Here is a 22,118-nt window from a genome sequence, read left to right on the forward strand (position 1 = left end):
AAATGCACCTGAAAGCTCTTCAAAATGACACAGCATTGTCTCCACAGTGCCAGCTTGGCTGGGTCAGACAGTGCTCAGTGTGTCCTTTGTGCAGATTCACCTGCCAGCTCACACAGGCTCAGGGACATTTTCTGAAAGCAGAATGCTTTGTCCTGGTCCAGATCTGCTGCACTGAGATTGTCATCCCTCTCATTGTGCTGTTTAATATCACAGTCCTCACCAGGGCAGAGGAGCATTCTTCTCGCAGTTACTGTTCCTTCTTGTGTGCTGGCTGAGCGGGGTTGAGAGCTTCTAAGGCTGTGAAATGCCAGCAGGTAAACGAATCTGCCCACGCTGCTTCTCCAACAAGCTACAGAGATTGCCCAGAGAGAAACTTGGGAAAACTGACCTTTTTCCATACTGTGACAGCTGTTAACATGTTTTGCAGATTATGAAACGCCAAATTGCCCAGAATTGGATCTTTTTTCTGAAACCAGCAGTGTTGTGACAGCCAGTGACATGAACAGCAAATATTCACACAGCAATTCAAGAATATCAGCGTAGGTATCTGCCTCCAAATTGGGTAGTGGCTGCCCTGGCATCAGCATTTGGGAGTGCAGCTTGCTCATACTTGGCATGCCTCTCCTTGCAGCTGTGCATGCCTTGAAGCTGCTTTAATTACAGGCGTTCTGTGGTTACTCTAACTCTTACCAGGAGGGAGAGAGCAGAAAATGCCAGAAGCTACTAGTGCAACAGGAACTGAGTGCCCAGCAGAGGAGCTGAGAACACAGACTTTGCACAGGAGCTGGCTCTGTGGGTGTTGGGCATGTTGCCAGAGAAGCTGGCGATAGGAAGCTTGACACAGAATATGGGCAGAGCTCCTCAAACATTAACAGCTTGTGCATGTGGCTTGTGCTCTTTGTCCTTGAGGGGTGTTCTTCTGCACTTCAATGGGTGGAGATTGCTACTATATGTCATACCTATGTTTTCCCCCAGCGGGCGTCTGCGTTGCTTTTGAGTGCTCTTGAGAATGTCAGCTGCGTGTGAGGTGCGGTGTGTTAAGAGGCCAGTGTAGTCTGTGGGATCACTTCTGAATTCCATAGCTGAAATGTGGAAAAATACAGTTGTGCGAAAAGTGTGGACTTTTTAGGGCTTTTTCTGTGGCCCGGATGAAAAGAAGAAGAAAATGCGACCATAGTATTCAGCATACCAGTGTCAGAGTGTGCTTATTGTTTGGGGACGTTATGCAACTAGTACTGGCCTATGATTAGCAGTTGCTTTCCTGTGATAGTGGGCAGGAGCTGAGCCTTATTAGTGCACAGCTTGTGGAGATAGCAGAAATTAAACTGTGCACAGGCAACACAGACCCTAGCACCAAATTGTTTTAGGTGGAGCTCAGCTTTGCCTGATAGTGACTACTGCCAAACAATTTACCCTACTTTGAGCTTAGAGCAGTGCCTTAACCTTGCTGGAACATAGAGCGGTCTACTTCATAGCAGAGAAACAGACCAACTACTGACTTGGGTTTCAGACCACAAAGGATATTGGTTGAGTAGCATTGAAAACAAAGATACATAGAGTTATATGCAATCCTCTCTCACTGGAGAGAGTAAGGACTTGAGTAACAAATTTCATGCACACCATTGATGTTCCTTCAGATTTACCCTGTTAGAGCTAATCCTATTGTGCGCGTTATAATCAAGCATCCTCCTTTTCAGACGATCCTCAAAGAACCGGCGCAAAGCTGAGCGCAAGAGATACAGCTTGAAGGAGGGGAGTCCTTTTGAAGATACGGCACTTCTGGAAGTCCTGGGAGAAAATGTTCGTGCTGTTGAGACTGTGAAGGGTAGGACACTTGATCTTAATCCGCTCCACAGCTTGTGAGGACAGCTGAGGCAGTGTGCCCCCTCTTGTTCTGAATGGGTGTGCTGGGGAGAGAAGCTGCCTGGTTCATAAGACCATCTGTGTTGGACCTTGATTTAGTTGATCTGCCTCTGTGCCTGGAAGAACATGTAATAATGCGTTCTCTCCACATTTTAAGTTTGGGAGCAGAGAAATGAGACCTTGTCAGTGCCATGACAGATTTATCTCACATTTAGACACAGGCACTGTAGGGGCTGGGTAGGGACAGAACCAGTTCTAATTTACTGCTCCCATTCCTGTGCCCTGATACCAGAGAAATACAGCTGTTTGTTTAGCATACCTGTTTTAATTGCTATTGCTTGTGCTTCTGTTCCCTCCTGCAGGAGACATACACATCCTTCTGAAGCAGCTTGTGCTGTTTGGTTACGATGAACAAGCTGGGGCACTGCAGCAAGCCCTGGAAGACGTTTTGCAGTTGATAGAGACCTCGATCCCAGAAATCTGGACTCCAGACCTGCAGCAGAGCTGTGTCAACCAGGTCTGTGTTCATCTGCAATACCTATCACACTTGCTATACAATACCAAGTATTCAGCAGTAATTTGCGTTCTCCAGCAAAGAGTCCAGAATCCTTCCCTGGCTTGCCAGACCAAGTCAGTACACTTTAGATATGTACAACAGGTGTAGCCTGCTGTGTGCCTTGTACTGAAAGCCACGTTGGACATGTAGAGGTCTCGTAAGGCTTGTGTTACCTTGTCCTAGTGGTGACTTCTTTTTGTAAGCTGTATCTTAAGCAATCTGTAGAACGTAGGAACACTTGTTTTCTATTTTAAGTGTGATGGTTGAAGTGTTAGCACAGCTTTTACGTATTGGAGTAGTGGTTGTCTAACCTGGTATTGTGAAGTGACAAGCTACCCAGACTGGTCAATTTAGTCTGAACCAGCATATCGTAACGAGGTTTGTTTTTTTTTTCAAAAAGAAGGGTTATGTCAGCCTTCTAAGCTTCAGCTTAATGTAGAACAGGGAAATCATGACTGCACTTAGTTCCCTTCCAAAGGAAAAGTCTTTGTTTATAACACAAATTTCTGAGTGTTCATGGTGAACACAAGATAGTCCCTAGTATCTTCTCCCTAATTACTGATAAGCAAGACCCTAAGGACAGATTAAAACTGTTCTATGTGATAGGGAGCTGAGACTCACACAGACTCAGCTGTGACTAATTTCAAGTGTTGCTGGCACTGTAATGAAAGTAGTCCAGAGTCATGACACTTACTGTACCGTGAAGAAGTAGGTGCTGCCGTAAGGGTTCTGCATCCTGAGAAGCTGTCCGAAAGTAGTTCTCTCTTTCAGCCTCTGTGCTAACTTTTCTGAGACATTACCAGGCTTTGATCACATACTCCTGGTCAGTGTAGTGTTTTCACTCCTGCAGGCAGCTGCTTCTGATTTTGGAGACCTAACAGCAGAGTTTTCTTTGTAGGTATCCCTGCTCTTAGCCTTGCTTTGTGCAAGTTGTAACATAGGTATTGCTCCTTCACACAGGTCCTGGGACCCAATTCAACTGCAAACAGCATTATGGCTGCCTATCAGCAGAAAAGGATGATGACTCCTATTGTACAAGGTTAGTTGAGGCTCTGAGTTAGGTGTGGGTGTGAAATGTCAGTGCTGTCAGTGGGCTTTGAGGCTTCCCAAGCATTGCTACCTGCCAACAGTTGTAGCATTTGGTCAGTTGTAGGAGTTTCGTGCTTTTGTGTTGTATCCTACTGCCCTGTGGCAAGTAAGCAGCCCTCTTAATAAGGTTTTATTTGGTCTGGAGTCCTGTGCCAATATGGTCTGAATTGTGTTTCTGGCTTCCTGTGTGTGTACTGCCTGTCTGTTGTGAGGGAATTGGAAGTCTGATTTCTTAGGGAGTGTGTTAGATAATTCTGCTTGTAACTTACCCACTGAATTTTTCTGTCTGGCTTTGGCAGCTAGGCCAGGTTCTTGACCAGGCCAGGCTACCATCTGTCGTGGTGCTTTGCCATCTTGAAGTCCCTGCACTTAATACAAACTTAGGACTGAGAGGTGCAGCAAGGGCTAGTCACACCTCCCTTCTGTCTTCCCTCTTCCCCACTAGTCCTACAGTCTCTTCCCCTACTAGTACTGGAGTTGCATGGAGAAAACATCTAGATGTGACCTGCCTATTGCCACTTGCCAGGGCTGGCTCCGAGGAAAACTACATGCCTCTTACTGATACTTAACACTACCAGCTGGCTGTTGTGTATGATGTCCCAGTCCTGACAGAGTTCTGCTTCCTGCCATTTATGGTTGCCTTCTCATTCTGAATGGTAACACTTAACAGAGGGGGGACTTGATTTGCCCCAGAAACTTATTTTTGTAAGTGGTTCTGCTGGGGTCACTTTGCCGTGCAGGCTGGTCATCAGTTACTAAAGGGAAGTGCTGTGCCACAGACTTCTCGGTGTCCTTTGATGTAAAGAAAAGCAAACAAAGTAGTTGACAGCTTCTAAAGAAACCATATTGCTGTTACCCACTGTTATGACACTGGTCTTGTTTGCCTTGCAGATCCAGAATTACTGATTCCACCAAAACTCAATAAAAATCTACAATGGAAGCTGCATCTTCTCCAATAAATAGAAGCAAAGGAACCCCAGTGGACTCTGAACTCTTTAACTTTTCATATTATTTCATTACATCTTTACAGAAACCATTGCTGTCCTGGCATTTCTGATACACTGTTCCTAGGACTGTGCACGTTCAGGGGCCCTCCACCTGATGCAGCTGTGACTGTGACTTGTATGGCAACATGCCAATGGGGACAGCCACTCATATCCCACTGCAGAGGTGGTTAGTGAGGCTGGGCAGTAACAGCATGTGCAGCTCTGCTGCTGGTTGAATCCAGTATCTCCCACCACTGTTCCCTCTCTTCTGGACGAAGCAACTCCACCAGTGCTGGATAGACTATCTTCTCTGCCATCGCTCCCTCTCATGGGTGGTAACTGCCGTGATGGCAGGTCACATTTTAAGCTGTTCAGCCTGGTTTAGAGATATCACTGTATGAGCAGCAAATTGCTGTAGTTACTAAACAAGTTAGTTGTGTTTTCCCTATTGAAGCTGGGTGTTGGTAATAGCAGATTCTCATCAGAATCACTTTGTTAGATCAGAGTGAACCCTGCAGTACCAACAGCCTTTTACTATCCTGGAAGTGTGCCCATTCGCACCAGGAAGATCTTGCATAGAGGAAAATATGAATAAAAGTGGGGTGGGGGGATGTCAAGTGTCACAGAAAATTATTTGAGTTTAAAGATCAGCTAATGCTGCTGTATGGCACTGACAGATAAGCAGCTGTACTGTGATTATGCTATGTGCTGCTGCAGAACTGTTTCAGGTGGAAATGATCTAACCTCATACCTGAGAATTTGATTTTACCCCAGAATACTTCTGCAACCTGACTCTGGAAGTAACAGCAGCAGTCCTGGGAGGAGAGGAAGGGGACAAGCTCTGCAGGGGACACTGGAAACCATCCCTCAGTTAATTTTGACCTGGCAGCTGCTGTGTTCAGTGCAAGCCATTTCAGTTAGGTGCTGTGGAAGAATGCCAGCACAAGCAAGGCACTTCCTGTCTGTTGGAGGTGTCCAATGACACAGCAGTGGGCTGTGTGCTCACCGCTGCGTGTGCCTGGTGCTGCAGATCTTCGTTGTTGTGATGCGGGAACTCCATCATGTTGGGATGGCCATGTGGGCTCACACTGTATGTGCTGTACTGGCTTTGGGTTGTTGTAGCAGAGCGGTATACGTAGTTGTTGGTGTTGCATGAAGCATTGGAGTGGGTTTATTTCCAGCTGTCCTGAGTTACGTTGCATATTCTGAGCGGTGTGGGTATGGCTTAAGCCTGTTGTCAAGCACCATAACTACACTGGAAAGAGATACTCCAAGAGTAAAGCCCCAGGATGGCAAAACACATGAAAAGCTGCACAGGGTAGGAGTGTTTTAGTGGATCTGGGTCTTCAGAATGGCAGCAGAACATAGTCTGAACAGACCTGAAGAAAGTGGTTATGATGGAGTCTGCAGTCTTCTCCAAGGTATGGAAGGCTCTGGCCCTGCAACTGAAATGTGACACTGACGCTGCTAATTCCTGACATTGCTAAATTTCCTGATGCCAGGAAATGCTGAGGTCTTACGCAGTCTGATCTATGGCCTAAAAAGAGGTTCCCTCTTCAAAGGACCCAAGAAAAGGTAAAACTACTGCCAGCTTACTGAGATTTCATGCCTGTGCCTAAACACAGCAGTTCCTTTAATGTATGTATATGGGTTTTTCTGATTTTCTGTCACAGTACAATCACTTTAAATCTGCCATTCAGGCAGAAGACCAGTCTTCTAAATCATGCATATGGTAATTCATCACTGAACTCCATTGGCTTCCGCGACCCTTCTCCCTCCTGAGTGAACTTTGACTGAGCAGCAGTGGAGCTGGAAGCATCACCTAGTGTGTGTGAGCCTCCACAGGGGTGTCCTGCCTCCTGCTCCTGCAGTTGCTGAGCCTTAGCTTCTTTTCAGCAGTGGCCAAGAGTCTGCTTTCCCTTGATTTCTACTGGGATGCTCTTTTACTTTCTTGGTGATGCGTGCCATCTTGAAATACGTTCTGCCTTAGCTGCTGTCTTTACAGACGCATTGAGTTTGCTCTTCTGAGCTCTGTGGAAGCTCTTACAAACAGATGCAGTTACCAGGAATTAAAGTAAGCCATTAATGCAGAAATACAGAGTTCACTTGAGAAATTTCCCAATGCCTGAACAAACATGGCTGTATGGAAGCCTCATTCTCTCACCTGTCTGCTGTCAAGCTTCATTAAATACAAATTACAAAAGAAAGAAACTATTTCAGGCACACTGTATCACAAAAATAACACAGCTCTAGCAGAAATCTCTTAATTGCAGCAAAAGGTGAAGGGCGGTTCTCTTGATTTGATTCAGGCATGCTGATGACACTGATATTTTTAAGGCACCCAGTGTCTTACTCACAAGCACTTAAAAATGTGGGAAGGACCATGTTCTTCCATGTTCACTCCAGTAAACCCAGAGCTCCTGGAAAGAGTGGAGTGAGGCCAGAACAGACCCACCAGTCAAGACAAGACTTTCTTTGAGGAGATGTGGCTATGACGAGGTGGTCACTGGGTCACATCCTGGCCAGTTCCATCTGGAAGTGGTCAGCAAAGCTGTCCATCATAGTGCTGCCCCTGCACAGCAGGGTGTTTCCCATCATTTTTTTGTTGACATCAGCATCACAGTTCTTGAGACAGGTGAGCATCAGCTGCAAAAGCCCTTGCTGCTGTCAGCTGGTTTGAGGAGCGCTTCACCACCAAGGAATTTCCCCTTGCCTACAGTGACAACACGTCCACTTGGCAGCTCATAATCCACTTGTTTCTGTACAGGCAAACTCAAGCCCTGTGTGAGATCCAGAGAAGTGTAACAACAGTTCTCTTTTATATGATGTTGAGCTGTGAACACGTTTCCAGACTCATTTAGTAAATTCATGAGATAACCTGTGATGTCCAAGCCAGCATAATCTCCTCTCCCAGTGATGCTACATATAATCTAACCTTCATAGATGGAACCACATGCAAAGCACCATGGCCACTTTCCACCACAAGAGCTGACATTTTTCCCTAAGAGTACATGGATAAACAGTACTGGTAGGCAATGTGGACGGCAGGCACATGCAGTCCTTCTAACATCATCTCAGCATCTCTCTCCTTGTCAGTGATGGAACACAGGGGAGGCACTGACACCAGAACAGCATGGTCCTCTGGCTGAGTCTTCATCTCCAGAAGACACACTCCAAAGTATCTCGGACATGGTTCCAATCCACCAGTATGCCATGTCTTACTGGGCTGATGAGTGTTAAAAAGGTATGCTGCGAACAGAAAGAAACCAACAAAGGTTTCTTTCTGATTGTTCCCAGTCTCCTGTATGGGCTTCCCACCTGTAGATGAAGCAGTGTAGTAAGGCCATGCATCCCCTGCAAAGCAACACTGGAAGTAACCTGTGCCAATGTCTACAGCTACCATTTTAGTTTTCTTCATGGCCTTGAGGCTACCCTTGGTCATAGATAGGTGGCTGTCTCCTATAGGCTTCAAACCGCTTGTGGCCGCTGCGGCTGTTTTGCAGACCTTTCCTGTGCAGCTATGGCTTCATACAGTGAGTGCTGGACACACTTGTTACTACCACTGCCCTGCCACCACTCCTCCCAGGGTCAATGCAAGCAACAGATGCGCGCCTGGGGCACTCATGGCAGCAGTTCTGCCAATGCTGCTGACTTATGACATCATACATATGGTGGCCCCTCAGAAACCAGTGCTCCGCGTGCAAGTGTGTGACAACTGACTTGCAGTGTTTGTGCTTCACTTTCACCTGCTCTGGGAGGTACTAACTAAAGAACATGACCCCCACGCAGATGTGACAGGCCACGGGGCATAAACAGCGTATGTAACTGTGAAGCAGCCTGGCTTTCCTGCCTGGCCTGTGTCTGCCGTGTGGGGAAAACCACAGTTCTCTAGCATTTGCAACTGCTCTTGGCCCAAAATAATTCCTGTTGCTAAGCGTTAGCGTAACTACACCTCGGGGCCAAGTGAAGCCCTGGTTTGCCTGGGTCAAGAGCAAATCCCTAAACAAAGCAATTGTCATTTTTATGGGTGGGGGTTTTAGTTTAATTTTACTTTCTAAATTAAGGCATAATTTTACTAACATCAGGAAAAACTAAAGTGCAACTGGTGTTTCGAATTAGGCCACAGCCAACCCCCCACCCTCACTGTCCACCCCCTCCACTACAGGAACATCTTTGTTCTTTTCCTGCAGCAACAGGTCAGTATTTACCATCAGAGTGCACGCAACAACATGCAGCTCTATGGGGGCACAGAAGAGGACGCCTGCTACCCACAGAACACATTACCAAGAATTACAAACAGTGTTTTCCTTGTATAACAAAAGGTCTGTGTGCTCTTCCTGTTGAAGTCATTTCACCAGAGGACATCTTGGTTAACAAGTCAAAGATGAGCTTCGAATGAAACTGAACCCTACAAACTAGTTCTGGACCATGAAACAGATTTTTATTACTCCTGCTTTGCTGCCTATCTGGGATTTCACATCTTGACAACAACTGAATGACAGGGGCTCACCAAAATCCCCAATGTGGAGAAACAGGGCAGCATTAAACCACACAATTTCTGTACCAACCTCGACATATGCAGCCAAGTAACTGCAAGCCTTGATAGTTTATTACTCTGGGAGCAGTAAAGCTGGTCATTGTGTATTATACATGTATTTTTGTATATAAATCAGAATCCTTGTACATGACAGAGGCTGCCCCTCTTAAAGCCTGAGCAGTGACTGTGCTGGCACCCTGGTGAGGGGAGGTGTCTGTTCCGTAGCTACAGGGAAGTTCAGCAGCACTGAAATCTCAAGCCATGGTGTGGCACAGCAAAGTGGCACACTGTAGCTGATGATCCTACCCATACTCCCTCAGTACATTCCCCTTCTACAGTTTTGCTGTCAGCCACAGCAGCCTCTGCAATGTATCACTCAAAGGAAATTTCAGTGATAGGCTGAAGACATCAAGAGAAAGACCTCTAAATCATTGTCTCTTTCCTCAGGCTCAACACCTCCAGCTTCTGAATAAAAATAAATCCTTTCACCCAAACAAAACACTTCTTCCAGAGTTTGGTTCACGTACAGATCAGTGTGGCTGTACCACAAAGCTGCAAACACACCTTGAATTTCGAAAGTCACTTTATGTTGGGTTGTTACAAGGGTTTTTTGGCTAAGCTATTACAAAGTTAGTATGCTGCCTCATCCAGGGTACTTTTTCCCACAGTATAGTCATTCCAGTTAACAAAAACCATACATGTCCACTAGCATTTCCAGGTCTTAGTTTTAGCCTTGAAATCTGAAGATGGGTTGTAAGATGTTTTTTTGCAAAGTCATTTTGGCCAGTGTTTCCTGAGATGCTCCTTTAACTGTGGGATAGTGGGCAGCTGTTGTTTGCAACAGTGGCATCTGAGGGGCAATTTGAGAAGTTCAGAGGCATGATCTTTCACCATCACTTTTCCCTTGCTTCTTACCATTTCTATCACATCTGCAAAAAAAGTAAACAGATCAGAGGTACTGGGACCATGTGGCATCATGAAACACATGACACTGCAGAATCTCTGTGCACTGATTTGCATGCACAGCATGTCATCACTGCATTCTAATTTAAACCAGTCACAAAATTCCGTTGACTTCTACTTAGTGCTATTCCCCCAATATCTAAAATTACACAAAACCTATCACTTACTAGAATAGAATTCACAGCTTACACATTTGTTTGGAAAAAAAGCCCAAAGCCAGAACCCACAAGCAGGATTACCTGTTAAGAAATACCTTTTCTAATCATTACCTTCAGAGTTTAAGAAGTAGTCTGTGGTAAAACTGTTCCAGTGCTTTTTGGTTTTCAGGGCCGGAGAATCAAAATCCTGGCTGATTACATGCAAATGTAGCTGACTGAAGCAAATATATTGTGGAGATAAGAGAGAATAATGTTAATGCTTGATGTTTTTTTGCAGTAGTATCCATTGCAAACACAATTCAGGCAAGGCTGGACTGCCAGCCGATGCTGGGACTGTGGGTCTGCCTTACGTTTGACTCATAGTCCTGCGACAGAAGAAAACTGATCTGTTCTGGAAGCACTGTCTCATGCCAAGCATCAAGGTCACTTAAACAGCCAAGGTCACTAGCCTGCATATTCCAGTGGCCCCTAACTACAGCCTAATCCCTGCTACCTTCCAAAAAGGCAGAGACAGGGGTTTTAATAAACCAAAGGTTTAAACTTTGTAGAGTACCTGAATGGGACTCGATCAGGGACTCAAAGCTTCATTCAAGAACTGAACAACTTGGGAACACAGACTGCAATACACACAGGCATCTGGACGCTGTAAGAGCTGGCCTTACACACAAGACTCAGATCCCTGCTCAGGATCTGGCAGGACCTGATAGGCCTAAGAGTCACTCTCTGATCCCAGATTGGTGCCCTGGGATGGGGGATGCCCTAGCACTAGCATTGGCAGTGCTGTCTCTTTTGCTGGGACTGAATCACAGGCATACAGTAGCCCCAGTGACAGACTTCTGCCAGGGGAATCCCACAGGCATTTCCCACCAGACCCAAGATGCCTGTGTGGCTCATCAGCACATACACAGCAAGTACACAGCTGCACCCAAAGGACTTGGAGACCAAACTGTTTGCAGTGTTCTGGAGGATTAGTTCTTCTTCAGCAATGCCAGATCACGTTACAGATTCAGCCCCAAATCTGTATAACCAGGGCAGGCTCCCCCCAAGATGACTCATCTAAGTCTTACCTCATACTGGGTATAGCATGGTAGCCCAGTCTGAACTCCAGACTCTCTCTGGCAGGGCACTGTTCAATCATTTTCTGCCCAACTGTATGCATATGTTCCAGGAGTTCAAGGTGGTCCCTCGTGAGTGACTTCAGGCTTGAAATGGGGTCCCATGGTAAGATAAGCCAGTGGTAACGTGCTTTGGGATATTTATCCTTGATGACTACAGTCTTTTCATCTTTGTAAACCTTGCAAAACAAGTAAGTAGATTATTTAGTGATTAAAAGTTAAATATATTATTCCTATAAGCACTACATTTAGTGGATTTTGAGATCTTACCCATGTGCATATCCCACGTATGTGTTGCTAGTGCAATTGGGAGTGCCAGGAAAAGAGCCAGAACAGATTACTTAGATGGGGAGCAGTATCAAGCAGGCAGAGCGTTCCACTTCAAGTAAGGCTTCTGGTGGAACTAAGCTGGTCCAGGATATGTACCCTCTCCCCTGTCAATGCACCAGGCAGCCACGGAGAGATGTTCCACACCCCTCTTCATATACTTGAAGGAAAAAGGTTTCTATTCTTGTAATAGCAGTAAGTTAACCATTGCTACAGATGGAAAAATCACCTGGACTCAGATACCAGTGAGGTCTAGGAAACTCTACTTCCACCAGGCTACCTTCAAGCTTTGTGATCACTGAAACAAAAATCATGGCACTGTGCTCAATATAGAGCACCTAGGAATGCACTGGACTGCCTCATCCTTCACAGAGTTCTGGAGCACAACACAAATCTCAGAGGTGCTACAAAGAGCATCCTCAGCACTGCAGACTGCCGCCAGCATTACAAAGATTAAAACCTTCAAGTCCAAGCTATTTCAGTTCATGCTATCTTACTTTGTAAGATCACCCACAAAAAGGCAAACAGATTCCTGTCTATCATGCCCTACTTCCCCTGGGTTTTTTTGGTGTTTTTTTGTTGTTGGTTTTTTTTTTTTGCCTTCTGCAACAATTTGATGCAGCTGATAAGAGAAACAGCAGCAAAACACATGGACAACAGGGGGTGGGGGGGGGGTGGGGGGGCAACCTGCCCTGGCAGTGAAAATTTGTCAGGTTCTGAAGCAGAAACTGTGCTGTGTCTCTGATCTCTTAGCAGCACATCTATGAGTGAGAGATGGATGATGTGTCTGTCATCTTTGCTAATTATTCTCATATGTTTATATGCAGAACTGATCAGTCCTGCTCTACAGGAAGGAAGATTAAAATTTTATCAGCACAAAAATCATAGGACTCCTTCTTTCGGCAGCAAGACTGGTTGCTGCTGTCGTATTTTTATAGACATGCATTAGTGTCTGCATATGCAGCCAGTTGGAATGGAATCAGGATCAAGTGTTTTCAGAAGAAATATTGCAATTTATTTAATACTTGATTAAAAAGGAAAGACAACAGATATATTGTTTATGTATTTAGTTCAGAACCACAACTAATAAAGCTAACACTAAGTCATAGACAGATATTTATGTTCTAACATTCAAAGAATAGTTTTAAAATATTTTTTTTCTTTTGGGTTAAGAAAGCACTGTCTTGGTAAGTGCTATATCAAATTCCATTTAAGGGATAAAGATTAAGTGTCATGTTTAAAAAGTAAGCAAGTATTTCAATAGCTCTATCACTCCCCATAGTAACACTGAAATTCCTCATTTGAAACTGCTGGCAGTTCCAGGAGAATTGGCAACCAGTTCTCCTACAACTCTATGCAGTTCAACACTTTAGACTTGAATTTTTTTTAAAAAAAAAAAAAACACCACCAAAAACCAAACCCCACGAAATAAAAATCAGTCAAGAAATAGGGACCTTCTGATTAGTTACCAAGGAAATTATTTTCAGCCTGAGGGTGATTACCACCTGAAGGGGCCCAGTGAGGCTGTGGGATCTTTGCTCTTGGAGATTATCTCAACTCAAACAGACAAAGTCTGGGGTTGTCAGCCTGAGTGCAAGTGGTCAGATGGGGTGAACCTCCAAAGGTTTTTTCCAACTGAAATTTCCCATGATTTCAAGAACCAAGCATCACAGATGTCTGCGATATCCATTCTCCTAAACACATACTCTTGCTGAGAAGTACAAAGGGAAGAACACATCTCTGACATTAACACCGCCATGCAGCAGTCAGCCAACCAAACCCCTACCTAAAATGCACCCAAGCTTCAAGGCCTTACTCTGTCAGACTGAAGTATTGATGGAGACCATTCTCCCTGTTTTGGAGTTGAGCTAAAAAGCTTGGTTTTGAGAAGGAGTTTATCTATTTACTGTAACTTAAAAAGAAAGTAGGTTCTATACATGGATAGGGAAGATTCTTTCAAGACTCTCCCAGAATACAGTAAAAAGAAAGTGCATATACACTGCAGCCACAAAAGCCATTTCTCAGATTTCTGCATCTTAAGTCTGACCTCCCTGAAAACAGGCAGCAGACAACAACAAAAAAAAGAGATGAAGTAAAGCCATTATGCAGCCACAGGGAAGCAGAGGGAGGGAGGTGCATCTGGTGCATTTGCAGAAGGTTAAATGAAACCACTCCGGAGACCTCTGGCACAGAGAAACTGGGTGGGGAGGAGCCAGGGGTCATATCCTGTCAGCTAACACAGAAATGTTGCATTTAAGAGTTCGCTGGAAACCAGGAAACAGCACCATGCTTGGAAACAAGGCAGTGCTGGCACCAGAAAACAGGAACCTCCCCTACTTGCTCAGCTTCAAACCACACCCCTATCTCATTTGGTTTCCCTGAGGAAACAAAGCAACTGCACCACTCGCCTGCTCTTCCAACAAGCTTTTCCAAATCTGTTGGCCAAATTTGACAGTGTAGAGAGCTAAAGATAATGACATTCTGCAAGATCAGTATAGTCGAGACTCACAAACTACTGCTACTGCAGAGAGATGCAAGTACAATTCCGCCCTTATGCAGTACTCCACTGGTCAATTAGATCATTAAACTGCAGAAGGAAGACAGAAGGCTCATTTAACTTTGTTAGACAGAAACTACAGTAAAATACAAGTGTACAGCTCTCACCTGCATTTTTGGATCTTGCATGGAGCTCTTCAGACCCTGACTCCAGTGTCCTAAATGTTCCTAAAGCACAGAAGAAAAAATAATTTATAAAATAATTAAGGATCCAATTATGCTTTAAAGCATTCAGTTAAGTACTTTCATTAGTATACAACAGTAAAATAACAGCTAAATTATTTCCTTTCTATAAATGCCAACACACCTACTCCAACTGCCCCACAAAGCTACTTTTGAAAACTTTTAACAAGACACTGTTGAAGTTCAAAGTTAAGTTTTTCAAATGTTATAAATTTAACAACAGGCAGCTGTAGATCTGTTTGAATTTAATGATGTGCACACACGTTATGGCACAGTTCTTCATTACTATTGGTGACAGATTATTTTACTAAAACATCCTCTGCTTCATGGATAGGAAGTACCAAAGGAAGTACAGGGATCTCCATTAACTGTCCCATCACACGCTGCTGTGCACAAAAGAAAGAAGTGGTTGTGGTGTGTGGCCCTACTCTTAGATGTACTTATTTTTTGACACTGTGCAAGGAGTGGCTTGTACAGAAAACAAGATAGGCACAGGAACATCAAGACAACACAAGCAGGTATCTCTTACCTTGGTTACCTAGTAGAAGGTGCCTCAAGTGCACTTTTTTCAAAAGAGATAATGTTTTATCTGTTCAGATCACTTTACAGTCATCATCTCTAAACTGGGGAGACGTGGATCTGACAGGTGGACTGCCTGGTGGGTAAGGAATTGGCTGGATGGTCACACTGAAAGTGTTGTGGTCAACAGTTCAATGTCCAAGTGGAGAGTGGCGACAAGTGGCATTCCCCAGGGGTCTGTACTGGGATTGGTGCTGTTCAACATCTTTGTTGGTGACATGGACACTGGAACTGAGCACACCCTCAGCAAGTTTGCCAACATCACCAAGCTGAGTGGTGCCGTCAACACACTGGAGGGAAGGGATGCCACGCAGAGGGACCTTGACAGGCTTTCTCAAGAGGTGGGTCCATGCAAACCTCATGAAGTTCAACAAGACCAAGTGCAAGGTGCTGCTCATGGGTTGAGGCAACCCCTGGTACAAATACAGGCTGAGCAGGGAATGGATTGAGAGCAACCCTGAGGAAAAGGACTTGGGGGAGCTGGTGGACAAAAAGGTCAACATGGCCCAACAATGTGCATTTGCAGCCCAGAAAGCCAACTGAATCCTGGGCTGCATCAAAGTGTGGCCACCAGGTCAAGGGAAATTATTCTCCCCCTCTCCTCAGCTCTGGTGAGACTCCCACCTGCAGTATGGCGTTCAGCTCTCCCTCAACATAAGAGGGACACGGACCTGCTGGAGAAGCCCAGAGGAGGGGCACAAAGATGGTCAGCGGGCTGAAGCCCCTCTCCTATGAAGACAAGCTGAGAGAGTTGGGGTTGTTCAGCCTGGAGAAGGCTCCAGGGAGACATTGTAACAACCTTCCAATATCTAAAGTGGTCTTATAGAAAGATGAGGACAGACTTTTTAGTAGGGCCTGTAGCGACAGGACAAGGTGTAATAGCTTTAAACTGAAAGACAGTAGATTTAGATTAGATAGAAGAAATAAATTCTTCACTGAGGCTGGTAAGAGACTGGAACAGGTTGCCCAGAGAAGTTGTGGATGCCCCATCCCTGGAAGTGTTCAAGCTGGATGGGGCTTTGAGCAACTTGACCTAGTGGAAGATGTCCCTGCCCACAGCAGAAGGGTTGGAACTAGATGATCTTTAAGGTCCCTTCCAACCCAAACCATTCTATGATTCTATCATGATAATCAGCGATGATGTCCATCATATTCTTATAGAGGAAAATGACCAAACATTATTATACTGCCAACAGAGACAGTGTGAATTGTCTTGGTCTCCCTGTTTATACCACCACAATTCTGGCCCTAATATAACTAGCATGAGTTCACAAATGAAGAAAGTGTTCAATCCAGCACAATCTGGGACTGAAATTTTGTCCTGAGGGTCTTCGTTTCTGTGCCTTCTCCTCCAACAACCACATTATTATAGCTCCAGATGCACTAAGCAGTCTTTTATTTTGTCCACATCAGCAGGGCTAAAAACTCCCTTTCAAAAGATTTTGGTTGGTAACATTCATTCATGTAAACATGGTTCTACCATAAGAAATTACCAAAGCAGGAGAAAAATGTAATGCAACTGAAAAAAAAAGGTCAAGTTGTTCCATTCTCTATGCATAAGCCTTTAGATAACTACTGCTGTATTTGTAACACTGCAGATTTCATCTCAAGAGCCAGCACAGCATCCCTTGTGTGATTCCACTAAGCTAAGCTGACCTCACATGGACTGTTCTTCTGACAGAAAGTACAGGAAGGAACGAGATATTAAATCCTCACTGGATACAAGCAAGCCCCTTCACACACACACACAAACGCCCTCAGCTCAGGTCAGAATGGGTCCCAGGTAACTTTCTCAGGACCTGGGTGATGTTAGGAGCAGTCTTTGCCTGAGCACCTCAGCTCACATGTTCTGAGTACTCCCAGGATTCGTGTTCACCTGAGACGCTTCCCCATCAGCAGTACAAAAGCAACAGACCAAAGCCTGATGGAGGAGACAACCCCAGGACAAACACCTCAAGTACTAATAACTTTACACTTGCCTTTTTGCTTGAAGTTCCTTCATGTGGAGATACACCAGTACTGCTTCGCTTGGGATTTGCAGAACTCCCCTGTGTATCCACTACCTCCATCTTCATTGTTTTTCTGGGCACAAGTTCCACATCATCATCATCATCATCGCAGGAGTCCTCGCATGATGTCTTGTCAGTTTGTATTTTCTCTTCTGCTTCTGTAACAGTTTCCCCTGACTCTTCAGCAAATTGCACTGTGTAGGGGTAAAGTTTATTCACAATATGCAGAACTTGGCCTGGCTTGATTTTTACCTCTCCGTCCTTGCCAATATTCACAAGATCAACGCTAGTTGGGTTGACACCTATCTGGTAGGGAGAAAAAGAGGAAAAAAATAGTAAATGGTGTTATAACTGGAATCGCCAACTACCACTCCATTCTTATGGAGTAATGGAATATCACCATCCTGGAAATGTGTTTTGTGTTCACTGAACCCCCTCCCCACACCAACCCACTCTAAAGGATCAAGAAAGTACAGCGCTGGAGACAACTCCCTATGGCCCAGTCCTGCAATCACAGCTGTCAGCACATGAACCTCAGGGACACGGTGTCATAAGGACCTGACAGTTCTGTAGCAGCTGGCTACAGTTACAGCAAGACCTATGCTGCACTTTGCTCAAAAAAATTAACAACCTACTAAACAACTGTTTAAATAATAATGGCCTTAGTAACAATTACTTCTGAAGAGTAATAGTAGTGATAACAAATTATTTCAGTCCAATCATCCCCAGAAAGTTTCCTTTTTTCAAATTATTTTACTTTGTCTTTTTTCTCTTTTTTTACTACATTCTGTTTTCTGTTTCTACCAATTGCTGCCCCACAAATCTGCCTTTAAATATGCAAGCATACTCTTCTGGCTTATTTCAAGAGGGAAAGGAGTTCAGGCTCACAACCACTGTCCCACCAAGCGTAGCCCACTGCTAACACTTGCAACACACTCCCTCCTGCGTAGGCAAAAATAAAAAAATTAAAATTAAAAAAATAAAGAAAAATCAGGAAAAAAGTCTCTCTGAGCCCCCAGAAGAGTACACTACTTGCTCCTGTCTTTTCCTTCCCAAGCCAAATGCAATAACCCTTCTCCAGGCCACAGAAGACTGTTCAAACAGTGACAACACTTGCCTGTTCCTTCAAGAGAGGCTAAACCTCTCTGTCTATATCAGCTTATACAAAGTATATACCAGCCTATCTGTATTTCACTGCTTTTATTTTCACTTTGCATCTTACACTTCCACAAAACCAACTCCATTATTCTGTTCTAGCAGAAAATGAGGACCGCAAGGTGAATTTTTTACCTGCTTCTCTCATTGCATCAGTTTACAGCTTTATGCAACTCTTAAAATAATTTTCCCCTCAAAACAGTGTTTTAAAGTCCAAGAAGTTACCTGAAGTTTAGCTGATAACTGAAAAGCAATAAATTTTCCTCTGTCTCAGACATAACTGATAACACAAGCGGTGAGGGCAACCTACAGTGACTGCTTGATAGATGGATTTTGCCTGATCAGGAGGGCGACCCTAGGGAAATTAGGAGTCTTGAACCTCAGCAAAATGCTTTTGTTTAATGTTTATGCACGGAACAAGCTTTAAGAAACAAGCTCTTCCCTGTGACTGATAAACGCTGTCACAGAATGTTTCTTTAGCTTTGTCACTGTGATACCTGCCTGCTTCACAAGATGGGACTGTGCCTCTCACCAATTGGTATTCACTACAATGAAGCACCTGCCTGATTCCAGCCAGGATCTTTTCAGTCTACAGTTCCATGGTTTCACTCAAGTCAGCTACACTGCACATCCGCCGGGCCGATATGTTTGACAAACAACTGATCACTGGAACCCCGTGATATGTTGCAGACGTATCACCTGCCAAGCAACTCTAGAGCAGGCAGCAAAACCATACTAGCACTTGCCACCAGAAAGTATTGCCCACCCTGAGATTCCAGTAACATGGTATTCAAATTGTGGCTAAGGCTGGCTTCTGTGAAAAACTGTCTGAGAAATCTTTGCCGGATTCAGCAGATACTGGTGAGGTCCCTGTGCTTACTGAGCTCCGGAGGTGTTTTGACAGAAAACATTACTCCTCAGTAGACAGAACATGTTGATGTGTTGTCCACACATGCCGATACTGCAGGTGTACATATATGCTTCAGCACCTGAAGTCAGAGAACTTCTCCTTTGAACTATCTCAGGGATACTGCTCCTCCTAAGTATATGAGAGCAGGCCTACATCCATCCAGTTAGTAACATGAGAATGCCTTCAGTGCCGTCTCACATCCCATCCATTCCCAGAGATGATGACACCTTTGGCTCCACCAGCCACCAAAACAAAAACCTTCCACAACTGCCCAGTCCCATTAACACAAGAATCAATTTGACATTAAATGAAGGGCTGCCTCAGCTTTAGAAGTTTAAGGCTCAGGAAGCAGATCAGCAAGTTTAGAGAAAGAACTCCAAAATCTCCCAAATGCAGCACCTGGAAAAACAGGTTGAGGGTTCACAGCAGTGTTTCCTGATGCTGCAAGTCTGGATGAGATGGTAAGATATCTGGAAGGAACAGTATAGTCTTTCCATTGAGGTACACGCGAAAAAAAAGAAAAAAGGACAGACAGATTCCCTCTGAGGTCCATTTGCTCTGCTCTCCTTGGTCATGAAACAGCTTCAGCCCCTTCAGACCTGGCGATCAGAATCATCTTTTGCCACATTTGTGAAGCTTCAGTACACTAACCAGCCCCATAAGTAACAGAAATACCATACACCCATTTAAAAACATACCTGCTTAACTGTGACATACCCCTTGTTACAGTCTGCTTTTAACTGAACTGGAAAGAAAGAACAAAGTGTCACAAAACAGTGTAAAAAAAAAGGCCAGAACTCTGCCAAGCCACCCTTGCAAAAAACGCTCCTGTATTTTAAGATCTGCTACCTTCTGACTCTGATCTCTGTGAACAGATGCAAAGAACACTTCTGCTTCATCCCGCTTCCAGGACCACAGGTAAAACAGAACCAACCCATAGAGTCACACCTGAGTGTTTCATATCACAGATCAGCAAAACTACTTCAGAATAAAGACGAAATCTGTGGAAGTCTTCTACATGTCCTTCTATCCTCACCAGCCCTCTGTGACAAGGCATGGAGCAGAACTGTGTCAGAGGGCAGAAAAGGCAGGGAAGGTGTGAAGGGGAGTATTTTAGAGATCACAGATATTTTGATATATTCTCCCGGCACATCTGTAAAATAACAAATGATACTAAAAATCAGTTAGTGGAAGCCTAGGGAGATGAAGTGCCATTCACAAAGAGTGCAAGCAGTGGAACCTGACTGTGGGCTTGAGGACTCATGTTAAGGTTCAATGCCTTAATTTATGAAGGTGAACTTCCAGTCATTAGGTGTCTTGTCCGATTTTTAGGACCCAGCAGTCTCCGTTAAGTGCTTATAAAAAAAGCTTGATGACTTCAAGAATCAAAAAACACTATGGACCATGCAGAGAAAGGAGACCATAAACTGGTGAGTGCAGAAGTCAAGCCTAAGGAAAGCCTGCTTAGATTTCAAGGAAAAACTGCAACGTCTCACTTAGACCCTGCCCAAAGCAGGCTTATGAATTAAGCCAAAACACTGGTCCATTATCTTCATGTAATTTAGCCAAACAAAAGAATGATGTTTCTTGATAAACACGAGTTTATCTTACGAGTATGTAGTAAGTAATGTATGAGTGCTTATCTTACATACTTCACAGGTTTGGTTGCTGCTGCATGTAGAAAGCAGGATTTGAGCTAAACTTTACCTTGCTGCCGTGAGCACTTCTTATCCGTTATCCCAGTCTCTGGGCCACGCCCAATTATCACTGCTTCCAAGTGTGGCAGCTTCAGCCGCTGACTGCATTTCTCTTTCCCCACGAGCCAGCACACACGCATCACTGTGCTATACAGCAAAACAAACAGTATGTTACTAACATGCAGCTTCCTGATGGGTCACACTCCTAGGGAACAGGGTCTACGAATGCTGCTGACAGCCCATTCATTAGCCAAGTCACTACTGCTAACCGGGCTCACATTCATGAAATCGAAGGCAAGGCACAGTATTAATACAAGCATAACCTAAAAGCAAGTTCCTGTTGAAAGGGCAATCCTATTTTCCTTCCTTCTACATCACTACACATTCTCACATCCACAGATCACATAGGAAAAAATAAACTGGATCAGCAGTTCCATCTGACAGAAAAACCTACTCACAAAAAAAGTTATTTGTTTCCCACTGAATCAGAGTTGATCTGGGAAATTAACTTACCTACAAAACAAAGAAAGCGGTAGAAGACAGAGAGGACAAGAGAGTGGGATAGCTACATCCAGCGACCGTCTGCAGACAGACCATTATACGAAAATGGGCCCTCACGTTTAAACCAATTTGACTCCGGGCAGCAAAGATCCCGCAGCCTCCCCCCTGCCTGGTGTTTGGCGCTAGGCGCTCCTCCTCCCGACTTTGCGGTGGACCTGTCCCGGTGGGAAGCAACCCTCCGTTCTATGCGAACCACAGCACCGTCACACGCTCAATTGGCGCGACGGGCGGTCAGGCCCCCCGGCCGCACCTCCTGCCCGGCCCGGCTCGGGCCCCCTCGCCGCGGCCGACACACCTCGCCGCAGGGCGCCGCCGCTGACCCCCGGTGCCCTACCACCGGGGCGGGGGCCCGGCACATAGGAACGAGCACCAGCACCACGCAGCCGCCGGGCAGCCCCCGCGGCCCCCCCCGTCTCTCGCTCCCCCACGGCGGCACCGGCCAGAAGGGCAGCCGGGCCCCGTCACCGTGGCAACACCGCCCCCCACCCTTACCGCGCGCCAGCCGCCGGGCGGCGCAGCCAATCAGCTGCTGCAGAGCGGCCCCGTGTGACCAGCAGGCGGGCACGCCGCGCGGCCCGGCGCAGGCGCCCTATAGCCCGCGCCTTGCGGGGCCAGCCGGACCGCCGACAGGCCTGCGCGGTAACCCCCGGCCCGGCGGTACCCGGCCCGCGGCGGGGGGGGGCGCGGAGCAGGGCTAGAAAGGCGGCGGGATAGGTGCTGCCGCGTACCGGGCCGCAGTTCGGTGCCTCCCTGCCAGAAACGGCCACGCGCCGGCAGCGCTAGGGCGAGAGCTGCTGGGGGTAGGGCCTGTCCCGCACACACACGTCCCTGACAGGCGGACGCCGCTCGCCGCCTAGCGCCCACTACCCTGTGC

At 45.6% G+C, this 22,118-nt stretch overlaps 3 protein-coding genes across 6 annotated transcripts in view; 1 reads left to right on the forward strand and 2 right to left on the reverse strand.

Moving 5' to 3' along the window:
* Positions 1-5,111, forward strand: part of ELP1 (elongator acetyltransferase complex subunit 1) — a 31,816-nt gene extending 26,705 nt beyond the window's left edge. The window contains exons 32-36 of the mRNA XM_056324110.1: positions 428-539; positions 1,698-1,825; positions 2,226-2,380; positions 3,380-3,458; positions 4,400-5,111. Coding sequence (XP_056180085.1) covers positions 428-539; positions 1,698-1,825; positions 2,226-2,380; positions 3,380-3,458; positions 4,400-4,467 — 542 coding nt within the window. The 3' untranslated portion in view covers positions 4,468-5,111. The remainder of the gene's footprint in view (positions 1-427; positions 540-1,697; positions 1,826-2,225; positions 2,381-3,379; positions 3,459-4,399) is intronic.
* A 1,550-nt stretch (positions 5,112-6,661) lies between these two features.
* On the reverse strand, positions 6,662-9,463 carry LOC130142360 (actin-like protein 7A). Its single transcript, XM_056324115.1, is given in 4 exon segments — positions 6,662-7,438; positions 7,441-7,656; positions 7,659-7,750; positions 7,752-9,463. Coding segments are annotated over 4 exon segments (795 nt in total). The 5' UTR covers positions 7,937-9,463; the 3' UTR covers positions 6,662-7,136.
* A 133-nt stretch (positions 9,464-9,596) lies between these two features.
* APTX (aprataxin) lies at positions 9,597-22,113 on the reverse strand. 4 transcript variants are annotated; one of them, XM_056324111.1, is made up of 8 exons: positions 21,973-22,113; positions 20,694-20,830; positions 19,685-19,731; positions 16,892-17,227; positions 14,259-14,318; positions 11,220-11,446; positions 10,264-10,367; positions 9,597-9,960 (listed from the first exon to the last, which is right to left on the reverse strand). In XM_056324111.1, exons 2-8 carry the CDS (start codon positions 20,821-20,823, stop codon positions 9,806-9,808), a joined length of 1,059 nt encoding a protein of 352 aa, XP_056180086.1. In that variant the 5' UTR covers positions 20,824-20,830; positions 21,973-22,113; the 3' UTR covers positions 9,597-9,805. The 4 variants fall into 4 exon arrangements, with proteins under 4 accessions (XP_056180086.1, XP_056180089.1, XP_056180088.1 ...); XM_056324114.1 differs by lacking the exon at positions 21,973-22,113 and adding an exon at positions 21,737-21,922; XM_056324113.1 differs by lacking the exon at positions 21,973-22,113 and adding an exon at positions 21,540-21,680.
* Positions 22,114-22,118: the final 5 nt, after the last annotated feature.

The sequence above is a fragment of the Falco biarmicus genome, chromosome Z (assembly GCF_023638135.1).
Source record: "Falco biarmicus isolate bFalBia1 chromosome Z, bFalBia1.pri, whole genome shotgun sequence".
Lineage (NCBI taxonomy): Eukaryota > Metazoa > Chordata > Aves > Falconiformes > Falconidae > Falco > Falco biarmicus.

Excerpts from the sequence above, each read along its gene's own strand:
- APTX (XM_056324111.1), bottom strand. The coding sequence starts at position 20,823 with ATGCGTGTGTGCTGGCTCGTGGGGAAAGAGAAATGCAGTCAGCGGCTG. Across the intron at positions 17,228-19,684 it reads GGTATGTCACAGTTAAGCAG|ATAGGTGTCAACCCAACTAG; the intron begins GTATGTTTTTAA and ends TCTCCCTACCAG. Across the intron at positions 11,447-14,258 it reads TGCAAGATCCAAAAATGCAG|GTTTACAAAGATGAAAAGAC; the intron begins GTGAGAGCTGTA and ends TTGTTTTGCAAG.